Below are 23,811 nucleotides of genomic sequence, written 5' to 3'. Positions count from 1 at the left end.
GTGGCACTTTCATGCCTCTGTGTTGCTTGAGTGGGCAGATAAGCTAGAGGCCCAACTCCACGCATGTCACTGTGGCTGCATCTGAACTGTCTCAGCTGTGGATAATGGTCACTTTATGCAAGCGTGGCCGCTTCGCTCCCCTCAGCCCGCCAGATGCTTTTGCACTACCGTCAACCGCAGTGCAGCCCATGCCACCCCTGAACTCACCTCAATTTCAGGGCAGCCCTCGCCCCGGCATTGCACTGTCAGCCAACCTGGTAAAAGCAACTTGCCTGTGCCGTCATCTGAATATGCAGTGCCTCAACCTCAAAGCCCAATAGGTGATCCTCGCGAGGTCTGCGCAATGTTACTGTGCACTGACCTCCGAGTTCCCCTCGAAGTGCAGCTCACCAGGTGCAAGCTTTATATATGCTGTTGTGAAACATGTTTGGATGACCGAGCGTGGGTGGGGATGATTCCAGCAGGCTGGGCTTATAATGATATGTTGATGCATTACAATGAGGCTCCTGACGTCTAATAGCGGGAAACGTGGCCCGCCATTGACGGCAGAACGGACAATTGCAAACTGGTTTCAAAATACCGTGAACCTGATTTTTGGCCTTCTCGCCATATTGTCCGCTCACCAGAGGGCACAGAATATTTCGCCTGAGATGCACTTGAGCTATACAGTATCAGACTGGAGGAAAATCATTCCCTTTTGCTTGGAATATACATTATGTGTACAGGGGCTGCAGAAAATAGAAACACTAAATCTCTCAACACTCTATATATAAAAACCATTTGTGTACAGTTTCTCTGTACAAGATCATATTTATGCAAGTTTTGCTCTCTCACTTTCTTGGCAAATTTCTTTGTTGATTATAAATTCTTATGTTCACATGTATGATGAAAACTGCTTATGAAAACATATTATGCTGTACACTCCCCAGCCAAGTGTGATGCTGTAACACCTTGGTTTTACAGCTTCTAGCTCCTCAGTCCGGGGTGCAGAGAAACTCTCTGCTCCAGAGAACTTAACTTCTCTGCTTTCCAAATCACCCAAAGTATTGCTACTTATTGATGTGAGTAATAACATTACATCACAGTACTGCATAAGAATGCACTCAGAATGCATAAGCTTAAAATGAAAACTGAATTACATCTGTATGCCTTAGCCCTCTAACCCAGTTTACCTGAAGATTAGACTTGATTAAAGGCTTTGGAAGATCTACGAGTGTATTATTAAAAATACTGTCCATCCTCCTTATATCATGATTTTTGGTCATTTTTTTACATCAACATTTAACTCTATGAATATTTGGAATGAGAATCCTATATCAAAACAGTTTTCACAACAAGTTAATTATTCCCTCCAATCGTGAGTAAATCTTTCAAAAGTACTTCATTGGCTGTAAACCTCTTTGGAATATCCTAAGACTATGCAAAATGCTATATAAATGCCGGTTGTTTTTTTTCTATTTGCAAGTTTTGGGTATAGGTGATGCTGTGTAGCAAATTTCTGATATCACATTTCCAACCTCCTTGTATAATGGAAAAATCTTCTGGTCTAACCTGACTGTGGGTAATGATACAGGCAGCATTTTAATATGTTATTCCAGAGCTGGGAGGCCTGTAACTACACCAGATAGCCTGCTTCCATTATTTTTGACAAACTTTAAATAGCAATTTCCATTAAAAATACGAATAAAGGGTTACTCGAATCATGCCGACAGGAAATAGCGTTTTTAGCCCTGTGACCACCAGATTTAAATCTTTGTGAATAAAGACTGGTAAAACAAAATTGCTTGTTAAATCCTAAGAGCTGCTTCCTTGCTGTCTGGCTGAGTGAAGCTGCAAAGTCATTTCTCTCTATTTGTAAGTAACGGAAGAGAGAAACGGCACAGCAGGCCATTCAATGAGAGAGACTGGCAGCTCTGAAGGGAGAGGAGTGTGCTTCAATTGGAATTGTCTGCCAAATCATAATTGATGGCAGTTGTTATGTGATAAGGGAAAAGTCTTTGAAAAAGTGATGAATGGAAGCAGCTATTTAAGGTTCAGCAAAAAGTAGGAATGTCTTTTCAAGTGCATGTGTTGAAATAATTCTGAAGAAATAGTTCTTCAGTTGCAGTTAGATATACACAGGACAGAATCATTGTGTATATCAGTCCGAGGAGGCATAGAGAGACCTGTTTGTCTAGTCTGCACACCAGCAGATCAACTCTGCAGGGAAACACCACAAATATCTAACACAACTGCAGCAAACAGACCAGACAATTTGCACAAAACAAGATCCTACAAATAGTAATCCTATATAATGATAATGCCCATATTATTTGTCCTAACATTATTGGTTGAAAGATAAATAAATATTGGTCCAAGGACACTGGGGAGAACTATCGTGATCTTCTTTTACGTTATCTTTTCTGTTCACCTGAGAGGTCAGGTGGAGTCTCAGCTTAATATCTCATCAAAAGATGTCATTTCCAGCAGTGCAGCACCCCCTCAGTACTGCACTGGAGTGTCAGCCTAGATTTCATGTTCAAATCAGTGGAGCAGAGCTTATATCCACAATCTTATGAGTCGGGCGAAAGTGCCACCACAGAGGCATGGCAGACAACGAGTCAATAGGAAGCTTGTGCAAATCTAAAAGGTGGGAAAAGGTAGTGTTTTGTGCGCACACTTGCAGCATTATTAGGAACAACACCTGTGGCCCCACATCTTGCATTCAACAAGGAATGGTGTCACTGTTTCAATGGTTGTTGCACATTGACATTCAGTGTATTCATTCTAATAATCAGTGCCATTGCTCCCTGCCTCTGTGTCCTCTGATTATTTATTTGTTGAGTAGCCCAGGGTACACAGCGAAAAGCTGAGACCAAGGGTAGTATTTCATGCTCTCCACTGTGGTAAGTTTGGAGGTGGGGGGGCATTTCATTGGTGGGGTGGTGCCAGGTGCAGACCCCGCTGCCTTTCCACCTCCTCCTCAATTAAATCCATGCTGGGAAGAGCCGTGGACAGCCTTCCCACCCGCTGCCAATTGAGGCCCTTAAGAGGGCAATTAATGCCCATAAGGGCCTCATCCTACTGTGGCTGGTCGCCATGCTTGATGAGAGAGATAAGTAAAACTGTGTGGGGTTACTTGTGGCCTCCCAGGGGGATCCCTCATTCAGAGGCATTCAGTGCCTGTTCAAGGGACCTGACATTGGGAAGATGGGGTGGAGGGCTGAGAAACTCCTCCTGCCATCACTTACCTGAGTCCAAGGATCCAACAGCAATCCAGCTTTTGGGTGGGTGTCTTTCCTCACAACAACCATTGCCTCTCCAGTTGCACTGCTGAGCAAAAGAACTGCTGGCCTCTGATTGGCTGGCTGTACTCAGTGGGCAGGACTTCTGCTTCCATGGTCCTTGACCCCAGTGAAAGGCTCGCTGGTGACCTCTCAACTATCTGATTGGCATGTTATACCTGCAGACCTTCCCTGGAAGAGGGTGCCAGAAGGAGCCCAGGAGATGGGGAAGCAGCAAATGGTAGTGGCAGAAAGGGAGACAGAGACCTATTGTTATGAAGAGTGTGAGTGGGAGAGACAGAGGAGGAGCAAAGTGAAAAAGAGAGAGGGGAAGGGGAGGAGAGTGAAATAGGGAAGGGCTAGAGAGCAGTGTGTGGGAGGGAGAGATAGAGGGGAGCAGAGTGAGAAAGAGAGGGGTCTGGGGAGCAGGGTGTTGAACGGAGGGAGGTGGAAGCAAGATGTGGATGGAATGGGGCTATTTCTGTCAGAAATGAACGGTGAATTTAAGACGCTACAACTGGCAACTTTGTAAACATCTAGTTTCTAATCTGAGAGCTGTCACTTTACAATTATTTTCAAATTTGCACAGTTTTGCACCAAAGGATGGAGCTGATTGGCCTAAGACTCTTTTACTTTAAAATTTGACTCCATACCTTAAAGGGCAACAGCATATCTTTAGCAGCAGAATAATACATTGTGCAATAACCCATGGACATCTGGCCAGCTCAGTACTTTGCTTTCCATCTGCAAGTAATTGTGCTACGTGCGTGAGGCACAGAATCTTCAATACATGCAACTTATGTACTAGTAGGTCTTCTGTCCTGCTGCTTACACTGTGTGAGGATTCACCACAATGGAACAGCAAAATTGAGACTGCAAAAATGTGAGAAAGAGTGAATTTGTAGCAATTGCAATCCTTTTGACAAATATAAGTAAATGTACATTTATATATGAGCAGATCTTCAGCGACATTGCTCAGTTATTATAAATATTGTTACCACACAAAAGGAGGCTATTCGGCCCAACAAGTCCATGCTGAGTCTTTATACAGCAATCCACTCAGTCCCATTACCCCACTCTATCCACGTAGCCCTGCAAGTTTATTTCCCTCAAGTGCCCACCCAATTTCCTTTTGATATTGTTATGATCACTTTGACAAATGGACCACAGGAGTCTCAGATACAGGTCACAATCGTTTATTCGAGATTGCAAGGGGAGAACCATCTCAATGCAGCTTGAGATAGCACTCTACTAAACTACAAATGTTCATCATATTTATACATTATTGGTCACATGCAAGAACAGTTTCCAAATTTCGATCTTGTCAACATATAGGTTTACATTAAACTGACAAGTCTGGTGACAAGTACATGCATTGTATGTCCCTATTTGTTTCTCACCCAGGCAGAGACCCTCCCTCTTACCTAAACTAGGACCATCTGTTCTTTCCCTATCTGCTGTAAACAGGCTCAATCTTAGTTGTTTTCCAGCCTAAGGCTCCAGTCTAACTCCCAAAGCACCCAATCTAGCAAGTGCAGTATGTCAAGTACATTAGATACGTAATCAATATTAACTGAAGTATGACTAGGGCATGGGAGATAATCCGAATCCAGGGGTGTATCTGTACGTTCGAGCCCCAATTCCACAGGTCCTCCCATCATGTAGAAGAATCTATTTGTTCGATATCCTCCTTTAACGCTCTAATCTGTTGCTGCAGTGTAAGTAAGTTCTATATATCCCCTGAGCCTGTCCCCGGATCACGGTGAGGTGCTCTGGTAATAGGGGAATTTCATAGGAGAACTCGTTCAAATACGGTGTCAGGTTATCCTTAAGGCTTTCCTTGACCTGAATAGTAGTCGTTCCTCTCTTGTATATTTCGACCAGTTCCACTTTCCCTACACTTGCTGGCACTTGTGAGTGTAGGCACACCGAATGATTGTGGATAGGGCATATCTGGTTACCCCCATACTGGATTCTTTCCTGCCACGTGGTGATACAATATCTCCCATTCCCTGTATATGCAACATGGGTCAGTTCTTTTGCAGCCCATATAGTTTCCATTGAACAGTTTGCTGCTTTAAATCGGCACTTAGCTTCATCTGTCTCATATATCGGATGTGCACCTACTACTGCGGTGGTCTCTATACTACACCCTTCTAACGTGGTGCTAACTATACTCCTTTCTATGTCCACTGCATATGGCGGAATATCGTAGTACTTAATATAGTAATCCCCCCGTGTAACCCCAATATTTTCTACTCTGTATAATGTCCTGCTGGGTGTTGACATAGGTATGACAGGTATTACTAATACAATGCCTATTAGCATGTTACTATTCACTATACATTCAACATTCATTCTATATATGTGTGTTAAACCTCTGAGCTGGCAACCGGTCAAGTCATGATCCTTGTGTTGCGAAAGATTAAATAAATGCTCATTTGTTACCCATAAAGGAACTACCCCTTCATTAATCTGTCTTAAATTCTCTCGGGCTTGTTCCAGTGCCCAAGAGCCATAGGTGCTGCAAATATAATTTCTGCTTGCTTCATCTGAAATATTTTTTCTCACAAATCAGTTTATTGATGGTCCCCGCATGACTTTCGAGCCCTGTAGCCAGGCTTTGGATTAACCGTGTCATGTCCTGGTCTGTATCTAATTGGGTTTATGAATTCCCTGTCCCCGCTCCTTAAGCTTAAAGCTCAGGGTATGGACCTTCTGGTCAACAGTTGCCACTGATGTCCCCATATTGAATATCGTAGCGGCATCATTTATCAGGCTGTGCTTAACGCGGTTCCCTCCCAAGCCAAGACTGAGATGCTTCAGTCACAGCTGTCCCATTCAAGCTGTATATAGTGCTCGAATATGGGTTGAGCACTACTGGAGCAGGGCAGTTCCGAATATGTTCAAGACTACAGGTACCAGCTTGTGGTGTACATTATTATACAAAACTTCTGTTTAACCAGTACCAAACCATTTGTCGGTCCTGGATGTATAGTTGGACAAGATGGGTCAGTCAGTGTGGTTTGAAGGGCTTCAATTCTTTCTACTCAGACTGTGGGAGTAGATATGGAAGGTGGCTGGATAGTGGTGGACCTCCCATGCCCGATCTGAAGCAAACCCTTACTACAATTTGAAAGCACTTGTTCTCCTACTGTTACATTTATCATTCCCCATTGCGTGTCGCATTCGGCACTGTCCGTGCTGTACCAAAGCTCCTCCTGTGGTGCTGGATGAGCAGTGATGGTCCCCGACCTTGTTGCCAGTACTGATACGCCCACGACCAGGATCGTAGATCTGCGGAGACATTAACATTGGCTCCCGTTCTCCGGGTTACCGCTTGGTCAGTTGTTATGTATCTTTAACTGCATGTGATGCCTCCATTTACTTCCTGTTCTCATATCTACAAGTGCGCATGTATCATCTGTCATCATTACCTCGTATGGTCCATGCCTGTTCGCTGTGGGCTCACCTTGACCATCGCCTTATTCCCCACTTGGTCCATTGTTACTCTTTGGATTTGCCTGTTTCCATATCCTTAATCATCTGTCGGTCTCTGACTTCCTTCCTTAACTCATGCAATTGCTTTCTCATTTCCCTCACATAGTCTTGCATCCTTCCTTTTAGTAGTCCTACATCTCCCACTCCTACTATGATTCTCTCGGGTAACTGCATTGCTCTCCTTGTCGTTATTTCAAATGGGGTGAACCTGGTGATCCAGCTTGTAGTAGCCCTAAGGCACATTAGAATATTGGACTATTCCCTGTTTCTTGAATTGGTGATTGATGCTTTTTTTTTAAGTTCAGTTCATCTTTACTGCTATCCCCGAGCTCTGTGGCTGGTAGGGAATGTGGAATTTCTGTTTATATTTAAATTTATACATTTCTTTAATGACTCTTCCTGTGAAATGAGTTCCCTGATCTGAATCCATCTGGATAAGCACCCTCCACTCCTTCCAATCTACTGTCTCCTTCTGCTGTCCCACATTGGACCTCAATTCCTTAAACTGCCTCCACAACTCTACAATGCACCTTCTTATCCTATCTTTCAATGGTTCAGTATCTTCACTTCCAGTGACGGTTCTCTCTGGGAGCTGCTTAACTCTGTCTGTCATCATAGTGTTAATCCTGTGGCCTTACTTTTTGTACCTCTCAGGCACATTAATAGAATCAGTAATACATCTATTTAGCCTTTTTCCAGCTTTCCCTTTACCTGTATCCATCTTGTGGTAAATTATTGTTAAGTATTATTTCTCCTTACATTTCAATTCCTGAACTACAGATTCCACATAGTTTTATCTCTTAAGTTTTTTTTCCCTGACCATGATCATCCTAAGATTCTCTCGAGGCCAGTTTCTCTTTTGAACGTTTATAATGTTTCCTTGCTCTTTAGGCCATATTAACTATTCCATGTCAATGAGGATCTCTGTCTCTAGATCCTTGCTATCTCCCCCTGTGCGTTTCCAATGTCTCAGTTGATGGCCAGATTATCAAATTCACTTCCCTTAAAAAAGTTTGTATATTGTGTCCCCTTTCCCTAGCTCTTTCTCCTGTTTGCCTCATAACATTTTACACATGCAACAGCTACCATCTTATCTTGTTCAGGTTACCTGGAGAGACTTTAAAATAAATAAAATATAACAGTTTTAAAAACAGAAATCAGGCATTGCCATGTTTTGCTTCCTTATCTTCTTCTCAAACAACATTTTATTGTCTCAAAAGTAACCCACTAAATTGTGTCTGACCCGTTTCTTTTAGAATTATCCCAGATTCATTAACTCGGCCAAAAATTGGATTTCTGCCAAACTTTGTCAAGGTCTTGAGCTTAGCTTCATATTTTGGGAACAGACTTACAAGTACAAAAGCCTGCAGCATTTGAATTTGTGCCAATTGTTGTCAAACCTTTTAAAATGAAAATTCCCTTTTGAGAAATTATCAGGAACCAAACCTCAAATTTTAAACTTTGTAAGAAATGTAATTTACGCTATCAAAATTAAAACAACCTCTTTCTTATGTGTATTGATTTGTATCCAAGTTATAATTCCCATATGTTTATCAACACATTCATTATCTTAGAAAGCAGCCTAGTGATTCAAAAGTAACCTGTTAAATTACACTGCACTTTACATGTTAAGATTGTCCCAAATTCAAATTACAGTGCTGTTGGGATGCAGATTTCCTTTCATATTTAATTCATCTCTTCAAAAGAAACCCCTTTTTATCCATTGGAACCACTTAGACCATGTGTTTATGCCTTTTGGTTTTCCTAGAATCCCTTGAACTTCAGGTAATTTTTTTCCTCAGAATTTTAGGATACTAACTCGTATGAATTAATGTAACTCGTATGTAGCTCGGAAGCTGGTGATACTAGTCTGCAAGGGGGTGGTACAGAGGTTGGTTCATCTAACCCTGTTTAATGACTTAAAACTCTCATATTCTAAACAAAACTTCAAATAGCAGTGGGGGAAATAAAGGGATCTTGAAGGCTCCACCTATAGGGGCAATCAAACTAACGAAATCAAACTGCCAGCTCCTGCCTGTTGGTGCTTATTAAGTCCCGAGGAGTACCCCCCTTTTCTCTCTTTCTCTCTCTCTCTCCCTCTTCAGCACAAGCAGCTCTTGTAACTTAGATCAATTCATTTTTTTAAGTTACAGAAAATTCAGTAGCGGACCTTTCGGCTCCCAATCATCCTTCCACATTTTCAGGAAAATCTCGTCATCCCACACGGGACATTATATACCCCCAATTCGTTTCTCCCTCCCCCCAAGGCTTCCTTAACTGCCTCCTCAAAGTCCCCGTGCAGAGGCCTTCTCCCGATCTGGGATGTCCCCAGGTTTTGTCCAGTCTCCACTTCTAGACTGCAGGGGTAATCTTCCCCAGATATCCCCTGGGCATTTAGCCTTCACCAGTATGTGGACATCAAGGGGTGCATTGCATGGAAATCTTGCATTTCCCGCAGTTTGGTCCAAAAATCTGGGTAATCTATGCCAAGTTTTAAGTCTCAGCAGTTCTTTAAGCAAAACCTGCTTCTCCCCCAGGCTGAATGGTGCGTGCTTAACTTTCTCCATAACCCTCTCAATCTCTTCATCCTCCCCCTATTCCTCAGCCCCACTTTCTCCCTTCGGTTTTTAATTCACCTTTCCTGACTTTACTTTTCCTAACAGTTACTGCCATAGGGGCCATGGGATTCAATGGGCACAATGGGGTGGTCTCAACTCCCTCATAGGTTTCTCCTTCAGAGCTCTCCTCTTGATCAGTGTCACTACAGGCTGCTGCTGCCACCACTGTTCTGATCTACCCTGAATCTGACTTTGTTTCTCTCTCTCTAATCGACTGGAATTTAGTATTTCTGCATAACTGTAGGTGCAGTGTGATAGTAACCAACACCTCTTTCTTTTCCTTATCCTTTTTCTGCTCTATTCACCACTGTTTTTGTTCTCCGGGGGTTCCCTGTGGATTCCACCCTCCTTCTGCATTTTTAGTGATTAGTTTTGACTGTTGTTCCGCTATGAACCACGTAATGGAGTCCGCGGTTCCCCAGTCGAGTTCCATAGCACTATTCCGTTTCCCTGACGACACTCTGTTCTTATTCCTGTCAATCTTTGCGCAGTACGTTCGCACGGTCCTAACAACTTAGTTTCTTGCGGCATGTGCGGTTTCACTGAGACCTGGCCTCCCTGCGTGGCTTCGGCCAAGGTTATATTTCAAACCCTAACCACGCCAGCACGGCTCCGCCCTCCTCTCTCTGGTAACGTCCGGCCCTCCCTGAGCAGCTTTGGCTCCGCTAGCCCGCCTGCACGGCTCTGCCTCTTACCCCTGGTGCCTCCTATCTCCTGTCCTGAGTCCTCCTCCTGATTCTTTAATACTTGACCGGACCGTTCTCGGGTAGGTTTACTGCACTAACTACGGGTGGTAAATAAATATACTCACCCACTTTGCAGAACCGTCCCGAGGATCTGATCCAAGTATCCTGCCAACTATGCCAAATTGTTGTGCTTACTTTGACAAATGGACCACAGGAGTCTCAGGTACAGGTCAGGATCGTTTATTCGAGCAATTGCAAGGGGAGAACCATCTCAATGCAGCTTGAGATAGCACTCTGCTAAATTACAAGTGTTCATCATATTTATACATTATTGGTCACATACAAGAACAGTTTCCAGATTTCAATCTTGTCAACATACAGGTTTACATTAAACTGACAAGTACATGCATTGTATGTCCCTATTTGGTTCTCACCCAGGCAGAGACCCTCCCTCTTACCTAAACTAGGACCATCTATTCTTTCCCTACCTGCTATAAACAGGTCCAATCCTAGTTGTTTTCCAGCCTAATGCTCCAGTCTAACTCCCAAAACACCCATTGTAACAATTGCATTCTTCTTCGTCCAATATGGCCTTGCTGATACTCGCAAGTCCTGAGAATGTGCAAGGTTTAGATTTCTCTCTGTCCAGTGTGGTCTTTAACTGTTAACTGCTTACGTAGACAGATTTTGCCTGCTTGGATATTTTAAGTATTGATTCCCTTCAATAAGTTCTTACTGTATCCCTATACTGTATCCCTTTATTTCCCCCTAACAATATCATTGATCATCTCTGCTTCCACCACCCTCATAGGCAGGAAGTTCCAGGTCATTATCTCTTGCTGCATACAAAAATGTCCTTCCTCAGGTTGCCCCTGCACCCCTTGCCCAAAATATTAAACATATGTCCTCTGGTCCTTGTGTCATCAGCTTTTCTTTGTCTACCTTATCTAAACCTGTCATAATCTTGTACACTCCTGTCAAATCTCCCCTTAATCTCCCTTGTTCCAAGGAGAATAACCTATTTGTCCAACTTAACCCCATAATTCTTCATTTCTGGAACCATTCTTGTAAACCTCCTGTGCAGCCTCTCAGGGACCCTCACATCCTTCCTAAAGTGTGGTGACCAGTTGTTCTGGCTGTTCCCAGTTCATGCCGGTTATTCTGGTTAGAGGCCTGTTAGAAAAATAGCAGCCTTTGCTTGGATTCAACTGATTTTCCCTTCTGGCAATTAAAATCCTATTTATTAGTTTAAATAGTTAAGCTGTAAATTAAATACAGTACCTTATGGGGTTTGTAGTATTTTATCGTACTTTATGCCAATGGCAGGTGGTAAGATTGGGAACGATTCCTGGTCAGCCATGCGTTGGAAAATAAATAGGAGCCTTTCCCATCATTACTAATAGCTCCAGACTTATAACATGTATGTAAAAGTGTGTGTTGCCACAGAAACTTGGACCCCTTGGGGGGTGCAGGTTGCTCAGTTGGCTGTTCAGTGAGAGTGGATCAGATTGGTGTCAACAGCACGGAGGTTCGATCGCTGTTCTGGCTGCAGTGGATTTGGGATCTGTTTTGCCCTACCCGTTGTGGAGATAATAGCGCTGTGGGTCAGACCTGCCTTTGGGCAGAGAACTCAAGAAGAAGACTTTATAGTTTCCTGGTTCTGGTTTAAACTATTGCCTTTGTTTCAAAATAAAACCTAAAATTCATCAAACAATCACCCACTTGTTGCCCTCTGATGTCACCTGTTGCTTTTTTGGATTAACATTGATCAGCCCTATGCCATTGCCCCACCCTATCTCTTTTATTTCCCTGTTGCTAGTGCTGGTTTCTCCGATCAGGTCCACATATACCCCTACTTTCTCTCTCTCTCTCTCTCTCTTTTTCTTTTCTGCTTTGCTGCTGCTGCTGAAGTCTTCAATCAGGTCCATAGTCAAGCACAGGAGTGTTACACCATGTATTAGTCAATGTACTGAGAGAGTAGGAAAAGGTATGTTTAAGCCAAATGGAGAGAGGGCAGAAAGATTTAGCAAGTGACAGAGAATGGGAAATAGAGAAATTTCTGCTTCTAGTTTTGTCCCTGATCAATGCCTTGGGAGCCCAACTTGTATCTTATAAATTATAAAGTAGTAATTTACAGTTCTAACATACATGACCTCATTCAAACCTGCAATGACCTTTTACCCAGAACCTGTATAGTAAGTAAAATTTGTAATTTTTTAAAATGCCTGTGGAATCTGTAATTGTTTTTATGAATGTTTGAAAGACTCTTTTAAGGGTTTGTATTAATAGTAAAGGGAGCAGTTGTACTTTTCTTGGATAATAAAAATACTGATCTATGTGACCAGGCAACCCTTGGCCTGGAAGAAGTGCCAACGAGAAGGAAGTTAAGATGTGGATGCCAGGTGGCTAGACACAAAGGAAAATGGCAGACACAAAGAGAAAGCAGACAGACGCAGAAAGAGGAACACAACAAATTCTTGTGAAGAAAATAAATAAATCGCTCTCAGGAAGAGGTCAGTTTTTGTGTTTGGCAGAAAAGGAGACAGTAGCTCTTGGAGGCAATGTGCCAGAAAAGTCTAAAAATAGAAACCTGTGTAAATAGCTCAGAGACACTAAAGAACTAAGTGTTTCCCAGAAGTGGCCAAGCCGTGAACCGGGATGTTATTTGTTGGCCCGTTGAAAAGGAACACTGCAAAACGACATCATTAGGACTGTCGTGACCTAAGGGAGAGAGGTTACATAGAAGTGTGCCTTGCCGATGATAATTGTACCTGTGAAACTCAAAGGCGAAAGCTGTTGTTGGTTAGGACTCCTGACCTCCCTATGTTAATAAAGAACAGCCTATTGTGGAACAGTGCAGCTATGTAATGCCATACATGCTGAAGGGGAATGCTTGTGGTTATGTAAGATATATCTTTGTTATATTGACTATTTGAAGTGAAATTTACCTTTTTATTTGAAGTACCATTTGTCTGTTAATTCATGTTTAATTTGTGTTGATTCTGATTTGAGTTGAAGTAAAAGCCACAAGAAGTGGAACCTTGTTGGCAATTTCTTCATTTGGGAGTCGTTTGGTAAATTTGGTTTCCGGTTCTCCCATGGGGATCATACCAAAATCCGAGATTACTATCCAAAAGCTCTGTAATATATTTCTATTATTTTGTCTTAGGAATAAGCTACACAAACATAATGCAAACAGAGATTAGACAGCTGCCCAAAAAGCACTTGAAAGAGAAAGCTAGGATATGTTTGGCTATTATCCATTACTACCCCTTTAATCATGGTTTAATTTGAGTTTTGTAAGTTTCCTTCAAGATTTTGTTTTTTTGCAGTATCGCTTTAAGGGTCTGCCTTTTAATTTGTCCCTTGATTTGTTAATTTACTTTAATTGGTTGCTCAAAAGAATATAATCTGTTACTGCAAAGTCTTTTAAATTTTTTTTTAGCTTAATGAATCTAACATTGTTTCTGTTTCAAACAGGAGGCCTTGATCTGATCCTGATGCCTGGCCTGGGATTTGACAAACATGGTAACAGACTGGGCAGAGGGAAGGGTTACTATGACACTTACCTGGAGCGTTGCTTGCAGCACTCAAGGGGCAGACCCTACACCATTGCCCTGGCCTTCAAGGAGCAGATCTGTGACCAGGTCCCAGTGACTGAGACTGATAAGCAAATCGATGAGGTATTGTATGAGGTCCCATAGGTAGGTTCACCTGAAGCACAGAGGACCGGAGCTGACATTTGTTCTAATCAAGGACAGCATTTACCCTAAAAAAATGAAGACAATTACGTACCAACTCCTGTTGAAGAGGAAAATAGTTTATTTTTAACAGGAAGGAATCTAATTTTTCTGATAATTGTCTGCTGTGACAAATATTAATAACAAGTAAAACAGATGAACAGATGTTGCACCTTAGATTGCTTCAGAAAGCAGTCAAAGACAGGTCTTGATTTATATATTTTATGCAATTACAGTATTGTAACCCATCTTTAATTCATTACATAATTTAATAAAAAGACCACTTTGTGTGGGTACCTGTCACACAGCGCAGGAACTTGTGTAATTATTTTTGGCTCTGGAAATCACATTTTTGAATAGTGATAAAAACAAAAAACTGCGGATGCTGGAAATCCAAAACAAAAACAGAATTACCTGGAAAAACTCAGCAGGTCTGGCAGCATCGGCGGAGAAGAAAAGAGTTGACGTTTCGAGTCCTCATGACCCTTCAACAGAACTAGGTGCATCCAAGGAGAGGGGTGAAATATAAGTTGGTTTAAGGTGGGGTGGGGGGGTTGGGTGGGGCGAGAGAAGTGGAGGGGGCTGGTGTGGTTATAGGGACAAGCAAGCAGTGATAGGAGCAGATAATCAAAAGATGTCACAGACAAAAGAACAAAAGAACATAGAGGTGTTGAAGTTGGTGATATCTAAAAGAATGTGCTAATTAAGAATGGATGGTAGGGCACTCAAGGTACAGCTCTAGTGGGGGTGGGGTGGAAAGGCTAGCAGGGCATAAAAGATTTAAAAATAATGGAAATAGGTGGGAAAAGAAAAATCTATATAAATTATTGGAAAAAACAAAAGGAAGGGGGAAGAAACGGAAAGGGGGTGGTGATGGAGGAGGGAGCTCAAGATCTAAAGTTGTTGAATTCAATATTCAGTCCGGAAGGCTGTAAAGTGCCTAGTCGGAAGATGAGGTGCTGTTCCTCCAGTTTGCGTTGGGCTTCACTGGAACAATGCAGCAAGCCAAGGACAGACATGTGGGCAAGAGAGCAGGGTGGAGTGTTAAAATGGCAAGCGACAGGGAGGTTTGGGTCATTCTTGCGGACAGACTGCAGGTGTTCTGCAAAGCAGTCGCCCAGTTTATGTTTGGTCTCTCCAATGTAGAGGAGACCGCATTGGGAGCAACGAATGCAGTAGACTAAGTTGGGGGAAATGCCAGTGAAATGTTGCTTCACTTGAAAGGAGTGTTTAGGCCCTTGGACGGTGAGGAGAGAGGAAGTGAAGGGGCAGGTGTTACATCTTTTGCGTGGGCATGAGGTGATGCCATAGGTCGGGGTTGAGGAGTAGCGGGTGATGGAGGAGTGGACCAGGGTGTCCCGGAGGGAACGATCCCTACGGAATGCCGCCGGGGGGGGTGAAGGGAAGATGTGTTTGGTGGTGGCATCATGCTGAAGTTGGCGGAAATGGCGGAGGATGATCGTTTGAATGCAGAGTCCGGTGGGGTGATAAGTGAGGACAAGGGGGACCCTATCATGTTTCTGGGAGGGAGGAGAAGGCGTGAGGGGGAATGCGTGGGAGATGGGCCGGACACGGTTGAGGGCCCTGTCAACGACCGTGGGTGGAAAACCTCGGTTAAGGAAGAAGGAGGATATGTCAGAGGAACCGTTTTTGAAGGTAGCATCATCAGAACAGATGCAACGGAGGCAAAGGAACTGAGAGAATGGGATGGAGTCCTTACAAGAAGCGGGGTGTGAGGAGCTGTAGTCGAGGTAGCTGTGGGAGTCGGTAGGCTTGTAATGGATATTGGTGGACAGTCTATCACCAGAGATTGAGACAGAGAGGTCAAGGAAGGGAAGGGAAGTGTCAGAGATGAACCACGTGAAAATGATGGAGGGGTGGAGATTGGAAGCAAAATTAATAAATTTTTCCAAGTCCCGACGAGAGCATGAAGCAGCACCGAAATAATCATTGATGTACCGGAGAAAGAGTTGTGGAAGGGGGCCGGAGTAGGACTGGAACAAGGAATGTTCCACATACCCCATAAAGAGACAGGCATAGCTGGGGCCCATGCGGGTACCCATAGCCACAGCTTTTATTTACATCAACAACTTCCAGTTCCCTGGCCCCAACCGCTTCCTCTTCACCATGGACGTCCAATCCCTCTACACCTCCATCCCTCACCAGGATGGTCTGAGGGTCCTTAGCTTCTTCCTCGAACAGAGGCCCGAACAATCCCTATCCACCACTACTCTCAGTCTGGCTGAACTTGTTCTCACACTGAACAATTTCTCCTTCAACTCCTCTCACTTCCTCCAAATAAAAGGTGTTTTGGGGAAGACGGGATCTTTATGGGTTGCACCTCAACAGAACTGGGACAAGTGTCCTTGTGTGCTGGTTTGCTCGTGCTTTTGAGAAGGATCCAATGTAACTTAGCAGGGAAATAGGAATCAGGATATAGCACTAGAAAGGAGGAACAAAGGCGAACAAAGGTTGGTTGAGATAGATAACCTTAGAATAAGAAATGGCAGGGTATTAGATAGATAGGGTCAGACTAAGGGAATGCAGTAAGGTCTGAATTAGATTTACAATGCACGAACGTAAACATAATGGGGTTAAAAAGGTTGGTAAGCTGCAGGTGCAGATAACCACATGGAATATGATGTGGCGATTATGGACTCATGGCTCAAAGAAGGACAGGACTGGGTGCTCAGTGTTCCTTGACTCAAGGTGTTCAGGGAAGGTTGGGAAAAAAGAAAGGAGAGTGGCAATATTTATTAAGAATATTATATTACAGTGCTCAAAGGGATGTAATTGAGGGGTCAAGGCCATAGTCTATTTGGGGAGCATTACAAGACAATAGATCTACCATTACAGTACTGAATGTATGCTACAGACAACCAGATAATGGGAAAGATATAGAGGATTAAGTTTGCAGGGAGATAACAGAGCCTAAACTAAAGGGAAGTAATAATAGGGGACATTAATTATCTTAACATAAACTTTAATTATCTTAATTATCCTAACATAACAATTGTGTAAAGACCAGTGGGAGAAGAGTTTCTAAAGTGTGTTCAGCAGAATTTTCTACATCAGCATGTTTCCAGTCCAAAGAATAAGGAGGCATTGTTGGATCTGATTCTAGGGAATGAGGTGGGTCAAGTGGATCAAGTATCAGAAGGGGAACATTTAGGGAAATGTGATCATAATATAAGGGTAAGGTTAGCCATGGAAAAGGACAAGTAGCAATCTAGAGTGAAAATACTCAATTGGGACAGGGTCAATTTCCGTGGGGTGAGAACAGATATGTGCCAGAAGATAGAAAGTCCAGGGATAAACCCAGTAACTGCAGGCCAATCAGTTTAACTTGGTGGTGGGAAAGCTTTTAGGAATGATAATCCGGGGACAAAGTAGCAGTCACTTGGACACGTGTGAATAAATTAAAGAAAGCATGGATTTGTTAAGGGAAATCATGTTTAACTAACTTGATTGAATTTTTGATGAAGTAAGAGAGAGGGTTGATGAGGGTAATGCGATTGATGTGGTGTATATGGACTTTCAAAAGGCATTTGATAAAGTGCCACAAAATAGGCTTGCCAGAAAAGTTGAAACCCAGGGAATAAAAGAAACACTGGCAGAATGGATATGATGTTGGTTGAGTGATAGGGAATAGAGGGTAGTAGATGATGGATTTTTTTTGGACTGGAAGAAGTGGGGTTCCCCAGGGATTGACATAAGGACACTACTTTTAAATTTCAATCAATATGTATCAATTACCAATTAAGAATATTTGCTTCTATAGTGCAGAATTTGCAGATCATACAAAACTTGGAAGTATTGTGCACTGTGAGGAGGATGGTGATAGACTTCACAAGGACATAGACTGGTGGAATGGGCGGCCATGCAGCCGATGAAATTTAATGCACAGAAGTGTGAAGTAATGCATTTGTTCGTAAGAATATGGAGAGACAATATAAAATAAAGGTACGATTCTATAGAGGTACAGGAACAGAGAGACCTGGTGTATATGTGTACAAGTCAACAAAAGTGGCAGGACAGATTGGGAAAGTGGTTAAAAAGGCATTTAGGATCCTGGACTTCATAAATAAAGCAAATAGGTTGTGATGAATCTTCATAAAACATTGGTTCAGCCTTAAGTGGGATATTGTGTCCCGTTCAGGCACCAAATTTTACAAAGGATGTGAAGACATTAGAAAAGGCACAGAAACTATTTACAAGAATAGTTCCATGATTGAGGGACTTCAGTACATGGGTATATTTGGGGAGATGGTGGCATAGTGGTATTGTCACTGGACTAGTATTCTAGGGGTCCAGGGTAATGCTCTGGGGACCTGGGTTTGAATCCCACCATGACAGACAGTGAAATTTGAATTCAATAAAAATCCAGAATTAAAAGGGTCTAATAATGACCATTTGTCAATTTTTGTAAAAAAAAACCCCATCTGTTCACTAATGCCTTTTGAGGAAGGAAATCTACTGTCCTTACCTGGTCTGGCCTACATGTGGCTCTGAACCCACAATAATGTGGTTGACTGTTAAAAATGCCCTCTGAATGAGGGCAATTAGCGATGGGCAATAAATGCTGGCCTAGCCAGTGATGCTCACATCCCATGAATGAATAAAAGAAAAATGGGAAAAGTTGGAGTTGTTCTGCTCATTGAAAAGAAAGTTCAGAGGAGACTTGAGAGAAGTGTTCAAAACCACAATGGATCTGGACAGAGTAGACAGGGAGTGACTGTTCCCATTGGCAGAAGGGTCAAGAAGCAGAGGACAATGATTTAAGGTGATTGGCAAATGAACCAATAGCGTCATGAGGAAATCTTTTTTTCTGCAGCAAGTGGTTTGGATCTGGAATGCACTGTGTGAGCGTGCGGTGGAAGCAGATTCATTTGTGGTTTTCAAAAAGGAAGTTAGAAATTACCTGAAGAGAGAATATTTGCAGGGCTGGCAGAAGGGATGGGGTGTGAGAGTAGCTGAGTTGCTCTTGCAAAGAGCTAGCAAGGACAAGATGGGCCAAATGGCCTCCTTCTGCGCTTAACCATTCTACAATTCTTTCTTGTAATCTTTCAAGCCTGTCAGTCTCTGTGGGGCAGTCTATTTGTGGATGTTTTTCAACACATCATGACACCAAAACAAACACCAATAAAACTATCAGACAGATCTCAGTTAATCATCCAACCCTCAACATGAACATCAGCAGCAAAACGGGAGTTGTGATCCACCCATCAGCAGCCATTTAATCTAGTCTGGAAGTGGTGAAGCTATCACCTGATCTACAATTGGCCCCATTGATGTAGCAGGCACCATCTCTTGAGCAGTGAACAATGGGCGAGAAAAAGTCCAAGTAAATCGCTGTCTCAGAAGGAGTGTTTGAGGCCTGGACAGTATTGTGGGAGGAGATGAATAGAGGTTACATTGCCTGTGATCATAGGATAGGTGCCAGTGAAGCAGAGAAGGTATTGGAGGTGTACAAAGAATAAACTGAGAGCATCAGTGGAAACAGTCTTCAGGGTGATGAAAGGGGATTGGAGGAGAAGATGTGCTTGCTGGAATCCTCTGAAGCGGTTGAAATGGTGGGTGAGCTGATATACAAAGGTTGGTAGTGTGAAAGGGGAAGACAAAGGGGGACCCTATCATGGTTCTGGCAAAGGACTGAGGATAGGAGTACAAGTAATAAAATGGATTCAGTCAAAGGTCCCATCTATCACAATGGAGGGAAACCTTTGGTTGAGGAAATATGGGATAAACAGAGTTTCTGCTACACTTCCAATGAAACTTCAGTGGTAGATTGGGAACAGCTTCAAGGAAATTTCTTGCATCAGGTTTTCTTTAAACAAAGCAACTTTGCTAGTCTAAATGTTTGCAACATGTTTAATATTTTATATACTCATATTATAAAACTATACTTCCATTTTTTGAAAATGTAAATGTGTGGCCAGTAATTCAACACAATCATGAGACTGGACCTTACAGTTGGTCAGTAACAGCCACATTTCCCACCATGTTACTTATACTGGAGGAGATGATGGTCCAATGGTAATGTCACTAGACTTGCAATCTAGAAGCCCAAGATAATTCTCTGGTTCAAACCCCACCACGGCAGCTAGTGGAATTTAAATTCAATTAATAAAAAACTGGAATTAAAAGCCAGTCTCAGCAATGGCCATGAAATGATTGTTGTAAAAACTCATCTGGTTCACTGATGTGTCTAGGGGGAAGGAAACCTGCTGTCCCTACTTCTTCTGGTCTACATGTGACCCCAGACCCACAGCAATAGGGTTGATTCTTAACTTCTGTCTGAAGCTACGAATCTAGCAAGCCACTCAGCTCAAGGGCAGTTAGGGATGGACAACAAATGCCATCATCCCCAGCAATGTCCACACCCCATGAAAGAATAAAACAAATTGTAGTTTCAAAATAAACATATCACCCTGGCATCAAATTCAGAGCGGCTAATTAACTTTCAATATAACAAAAACAACACATTTTTATAACACCTTCAATGTAAAAAAAAACGAGCTATTTCTCACCAGAGCAAATAAACAGAAGAAATAATAGGAGGGGTTAATTAAATTTTGGTAAAAGAGGTAGCTTTTAAGGAAGGTCGTAAGTAGGAGAGGCTGAGCCAAGAAATTCGAGTTTAAGGTCCAGACAGCTGGGGAATCTGCTGCCAATGGTGGGCTCTTAGCTCAGCTAAATCTCTGTTGTCCAAAATCTGAATCACACCAAGTCCCACTGACCTCATGCTTTACTGACCTATGCTGGATCTCATCCTTGTGTTCAAATCCTTTCACGTCCTCACTCCTCCCTATCTCTGTAACGACCTCCAATCCTATAACCCTCCAAGAATTCAGCATTTTCTCAACTCTGGACCTTTATGTGCATCCCCCTTCATGCCACCATTAGCAACCTTGACTTCAGCTGCCTAAACACTAAGGTTTGGAATTCCTTCCCTAAGTCTCTCGATCTCTTGTCTCCTCCTTAAAGCCTTTCAACTAATATCTTCTTCTTTGGTTTGGTGTCAATTCTTGTCTGGTTTTGCTCATGTCAAGAGACTTGGCATGTTTTACAATTTTAAATATGCAAGAATTAAATGCAAGTTGTTTTTGAGTTGAATGAAGGGGTAAAGTAATTTCAATATTGCTTAGGTACACCCTCAGCCTCTCTGTTTTTCCAATGCTCGTAACCCTGCCTGGGCTTGTGACGTCTCATAAGAACATAAGAAATAGGAGCAGGAGTAGGCTAGACTGCCCTTTGGGCCTTTTCCGTCATTCGATAAGATCATGACTGATCCTCGACCTCAGGTCTACTTTCTCACCTGATCCCCATAACCCTTAATTCCGCTGGAGTCCAAAAATCTCTCGATGTCAGTCTTGAATATACTCAACACCTGATCCACAGTCCTCTAGAGTAGGGAATTCCAAAGATCTGTAACCCTCTGAGTGAAGAAGTTGTTCCTCATATCAGACTGAGACATATTTCAAAATTATGCACCCCAGTTCTGGACTCTCAGCTTGTACCCTGTCAAGCTTTCTCAGAATATTATGTCCCGGCCTTCTTGCACTATAAGTATAATGATATTGGGTTACCAATATCATTATACATGGGTCACTTGGATCACATTCCTCTCCCTGGTTGTATGAACCTCCTTGTCCTGAAAAAACATGAGGACAAATAAGGAGTGTGAGTTGAGACTAAAAGGTCCTTGGTAGTGGGTAGTGGGTGGTGGGATGGTGTGGTGTGGTGGGATGTTGTGGTGGTGTGGTGGTATGGTGGTGTGGTGTGGTGGTGGGATGGTGTGGTGGTGTGGTGGTGGGATGGTGTGGTGGTGTGGTGGTGGGATGGTGTGGTGGGATGGTGTGGTGGTGTGGTGGTGGGATGGTGTGGTGGGGGGATGGTGTGGTGGTGTGGTGGTGGGATGGTGTGGTGGTGTGCTGGTGTGGTGTGGTGGTGGGATGGTGTGGTGGTGTGGTGGTGGGATGGTGTGGTGGTGTGGTGGTGGGATGGTGTGGTGTGGTGGTGGGATGGTGTGGTGGTGTGGTGGTGGGATGGTGTGGTGGTGTGGTGGTGGGATGGTGTGGTGGTGTGGTGGTGGGATGGTGTGGTGATGTGGTGGTGGGATGGTGTGGTGGTGTGGTGGTGGGATGGTGTGGTGGTGTGGTGGTGGGATGGTGTGGTGGGGGGATGGTTTGGTGGTGTGGTGGTGGGATGGTGTGGTGGTGTGGTGGTGTGGTGGTGGGATGGTGTGGTGGTGTGGTGGTGTGGTGGTGGGATGGTGTGGTGTGGTGGTGGGATGGTGTGGTGGTGTGGTGGTGGGATGTTGTGGTGGTGTGGTGGTGGGATGGTGTGGTGGGGGGATGGTGTGGTGGTGTGGTGGGATGGTGTGGTGGTGGGATGGTGTGGTGGTGTGGTGGGATGGTGTGGTGGTGTGGTGGAATGGTGTGGTGGTGTGGTGGTGTGGTGGGATGGTGTGGTGGTGTGCTGTGGTGGTGTGGTGTGGTGGTGGGATGGTGTGGTGGTGTGGTGGTGGGATGGTGTGGTGGTGTGGTGGTGGGATGGTGTGGTGGTGTGGTGGTGTGGTGGGATGGTGTGGTGGTGTGGTGGAATGGTGTGGTGGTGTGGTGGTGTGGTGGTGTGGTGGTGTGGTGGGATGGTGTGGTGGTGTGGTGTGGTGGTGTGTTGTGGTGGTGGGATTGTGTGGTGGTGGGATGGTGTGGTGGTGTGGTGGTGGGATGGTGTGGTGGTGGGATGGTGTGGTGGTGTGGTGGGATGGTGTGGTGGTGTGGTGGAATGGTGTGGTGTGGTGGTGTGGTAGGATGGTGTGGTGTGGTGTGGTGGTGTGGTGTGGTGGTGGGATGGTGTGGTGGTGTGGTGGTGGGATGGTGTGGTGGTGTGGTGGTGGGATTGTGTGGTGGTGTGGTGGTGTGGTGGGATGGTGTGGTGGTGTGGTGGAATGGTGTGGTGGTGTGGTGGCGTGGTGGTGGGATGGTGTGGTGGTGTGGTGGGATGGTGTGGTGGTGTGGTGGTGTGGTGGGATGGTGTGGTGGTGTGGTGGTGTGGTGGCATGATGGTGGGATGGTGTGGTGGTGTGGTGGGATGGTGTGGTGGTGTGGTGGTGTGGTGGTGGGATGGTGTGGTGGTGTGGTGGTGTGGTAGGATGGTGTGGTGGTATGGTGGTGTGGTGGTATGGTGGTGTGGTGGGATGGTGTGGTGGTGTGGTGGTGTGGTGGTGGGATGGTGTGGTGGTGTGGTGGTGTGATGGTGTGGTGGTGTTGTGGGATGGTGTGGTGGTGGGATGGTGTGGTGGTGGGATGGTGTGGTGGTGTGGTGGTGGGATGGTGTGGTGGTGTGGTGGTGTTGTGGGATGGTGTGGTGGTGTGGTGGAATGGTGTGGTGGTGTGGTGGGATGGTTTGGTGGTGTGGTGGTGGGATGGTGTGGTGGTGTTGTGGGATGGTGGGATGGTGTGGTGGAATGGTGTGGTGGTGTGGTGGTGTGGTGGGATGGTGTGGTGGTGTGGTGGTGGGATAGTGTGGTGGTGTGGTGGGATGGTGTGGTGGTGTGGTGGTGTGGTGCTGGGATGGTGTGGTGGTGTGGTGGGATGGTGTGGTGGTGTGGTGGGATGGTGTGGTGGTGGGATGGTGTGGTGGTGTGGTGGTGTGGTGGTGTGGTGGTGGGATGGTGTGGTGGGGTGGTGGTGTGGTGGTGTGGTGGGATGGGATGGCGTGGTGGTGTGGTGGGATGGGATGGTGTGGTGGTGTGGTGGGATGGTGTGGTGGTGTGGTGGTGGGATGGTGTGGTGGTGTGGTGGTGGGATGGTGTGGTGGTGTGGTGGCAGAGTTGCTTGTAGATAAGTTGTCTTCCAGAATTGTTCATGAAAGATGTAAGCAGGAGAGGCAACATTGCTAAAAGAAGTCCATCCTGGGAAATGTGCTAGAAATAGTGCCAGGTCTTATGGGTGAGTTGGCCAATTCTGCCCTTCAATTGCTTATGAGGCTCGGGAGT

General features: G+C 44.4%; 1 protein-coding gene across 1 annotated transcript in view; it reads left to right on the top strand.

Annotated features, from left to right (window-relative positions):
• Positions 1–14,113, top strand: part of mthfs (5,10-methenyltetrahydrofolate synthetase (5-formyltetrahydrofolate cyclo-ligase)) — a 51,548-nt gene extending 37,435 nt beyond the window's left edge. Inside the window, exon 3 of the mRNA XM_041174720.1 lies at positions 13,549–14,113. Within this exon, the coding sequence (XP_041030654.1) occupies positions 13,549–13,772 (224 nt within the window). The 3' untranslated portion in view covers positions 13,773–14,113. The remainder of the gene's footprint in view (positions 1–13,548) is intronic.
• The last annotated feature ends 9,698 nt before the right edge of the window (positions 14,114–23,811 follow it).

The sequence above is a fragment of the Carcharodon carcharias genome, chromosome 26 (assembly GCF_017639515.1).
Source record: "Carcharodon carcharias isolate sCarCar2 chromosome 26, sCarCar2.pri, whole genome shotgun sequence".
NCBI classification, from domain to species: domain Eukaryota; kingdom Metazoa; phylum Chordata; class Chondrichthyes; order Lamniformes; family Lamnidae; genus Carcharodon; species Carcharodon carcharias.
Note: the sequence above shows the minus strand (reverse complement) of the source record. Positions and strands in the feature narration are given on the sequence as shown.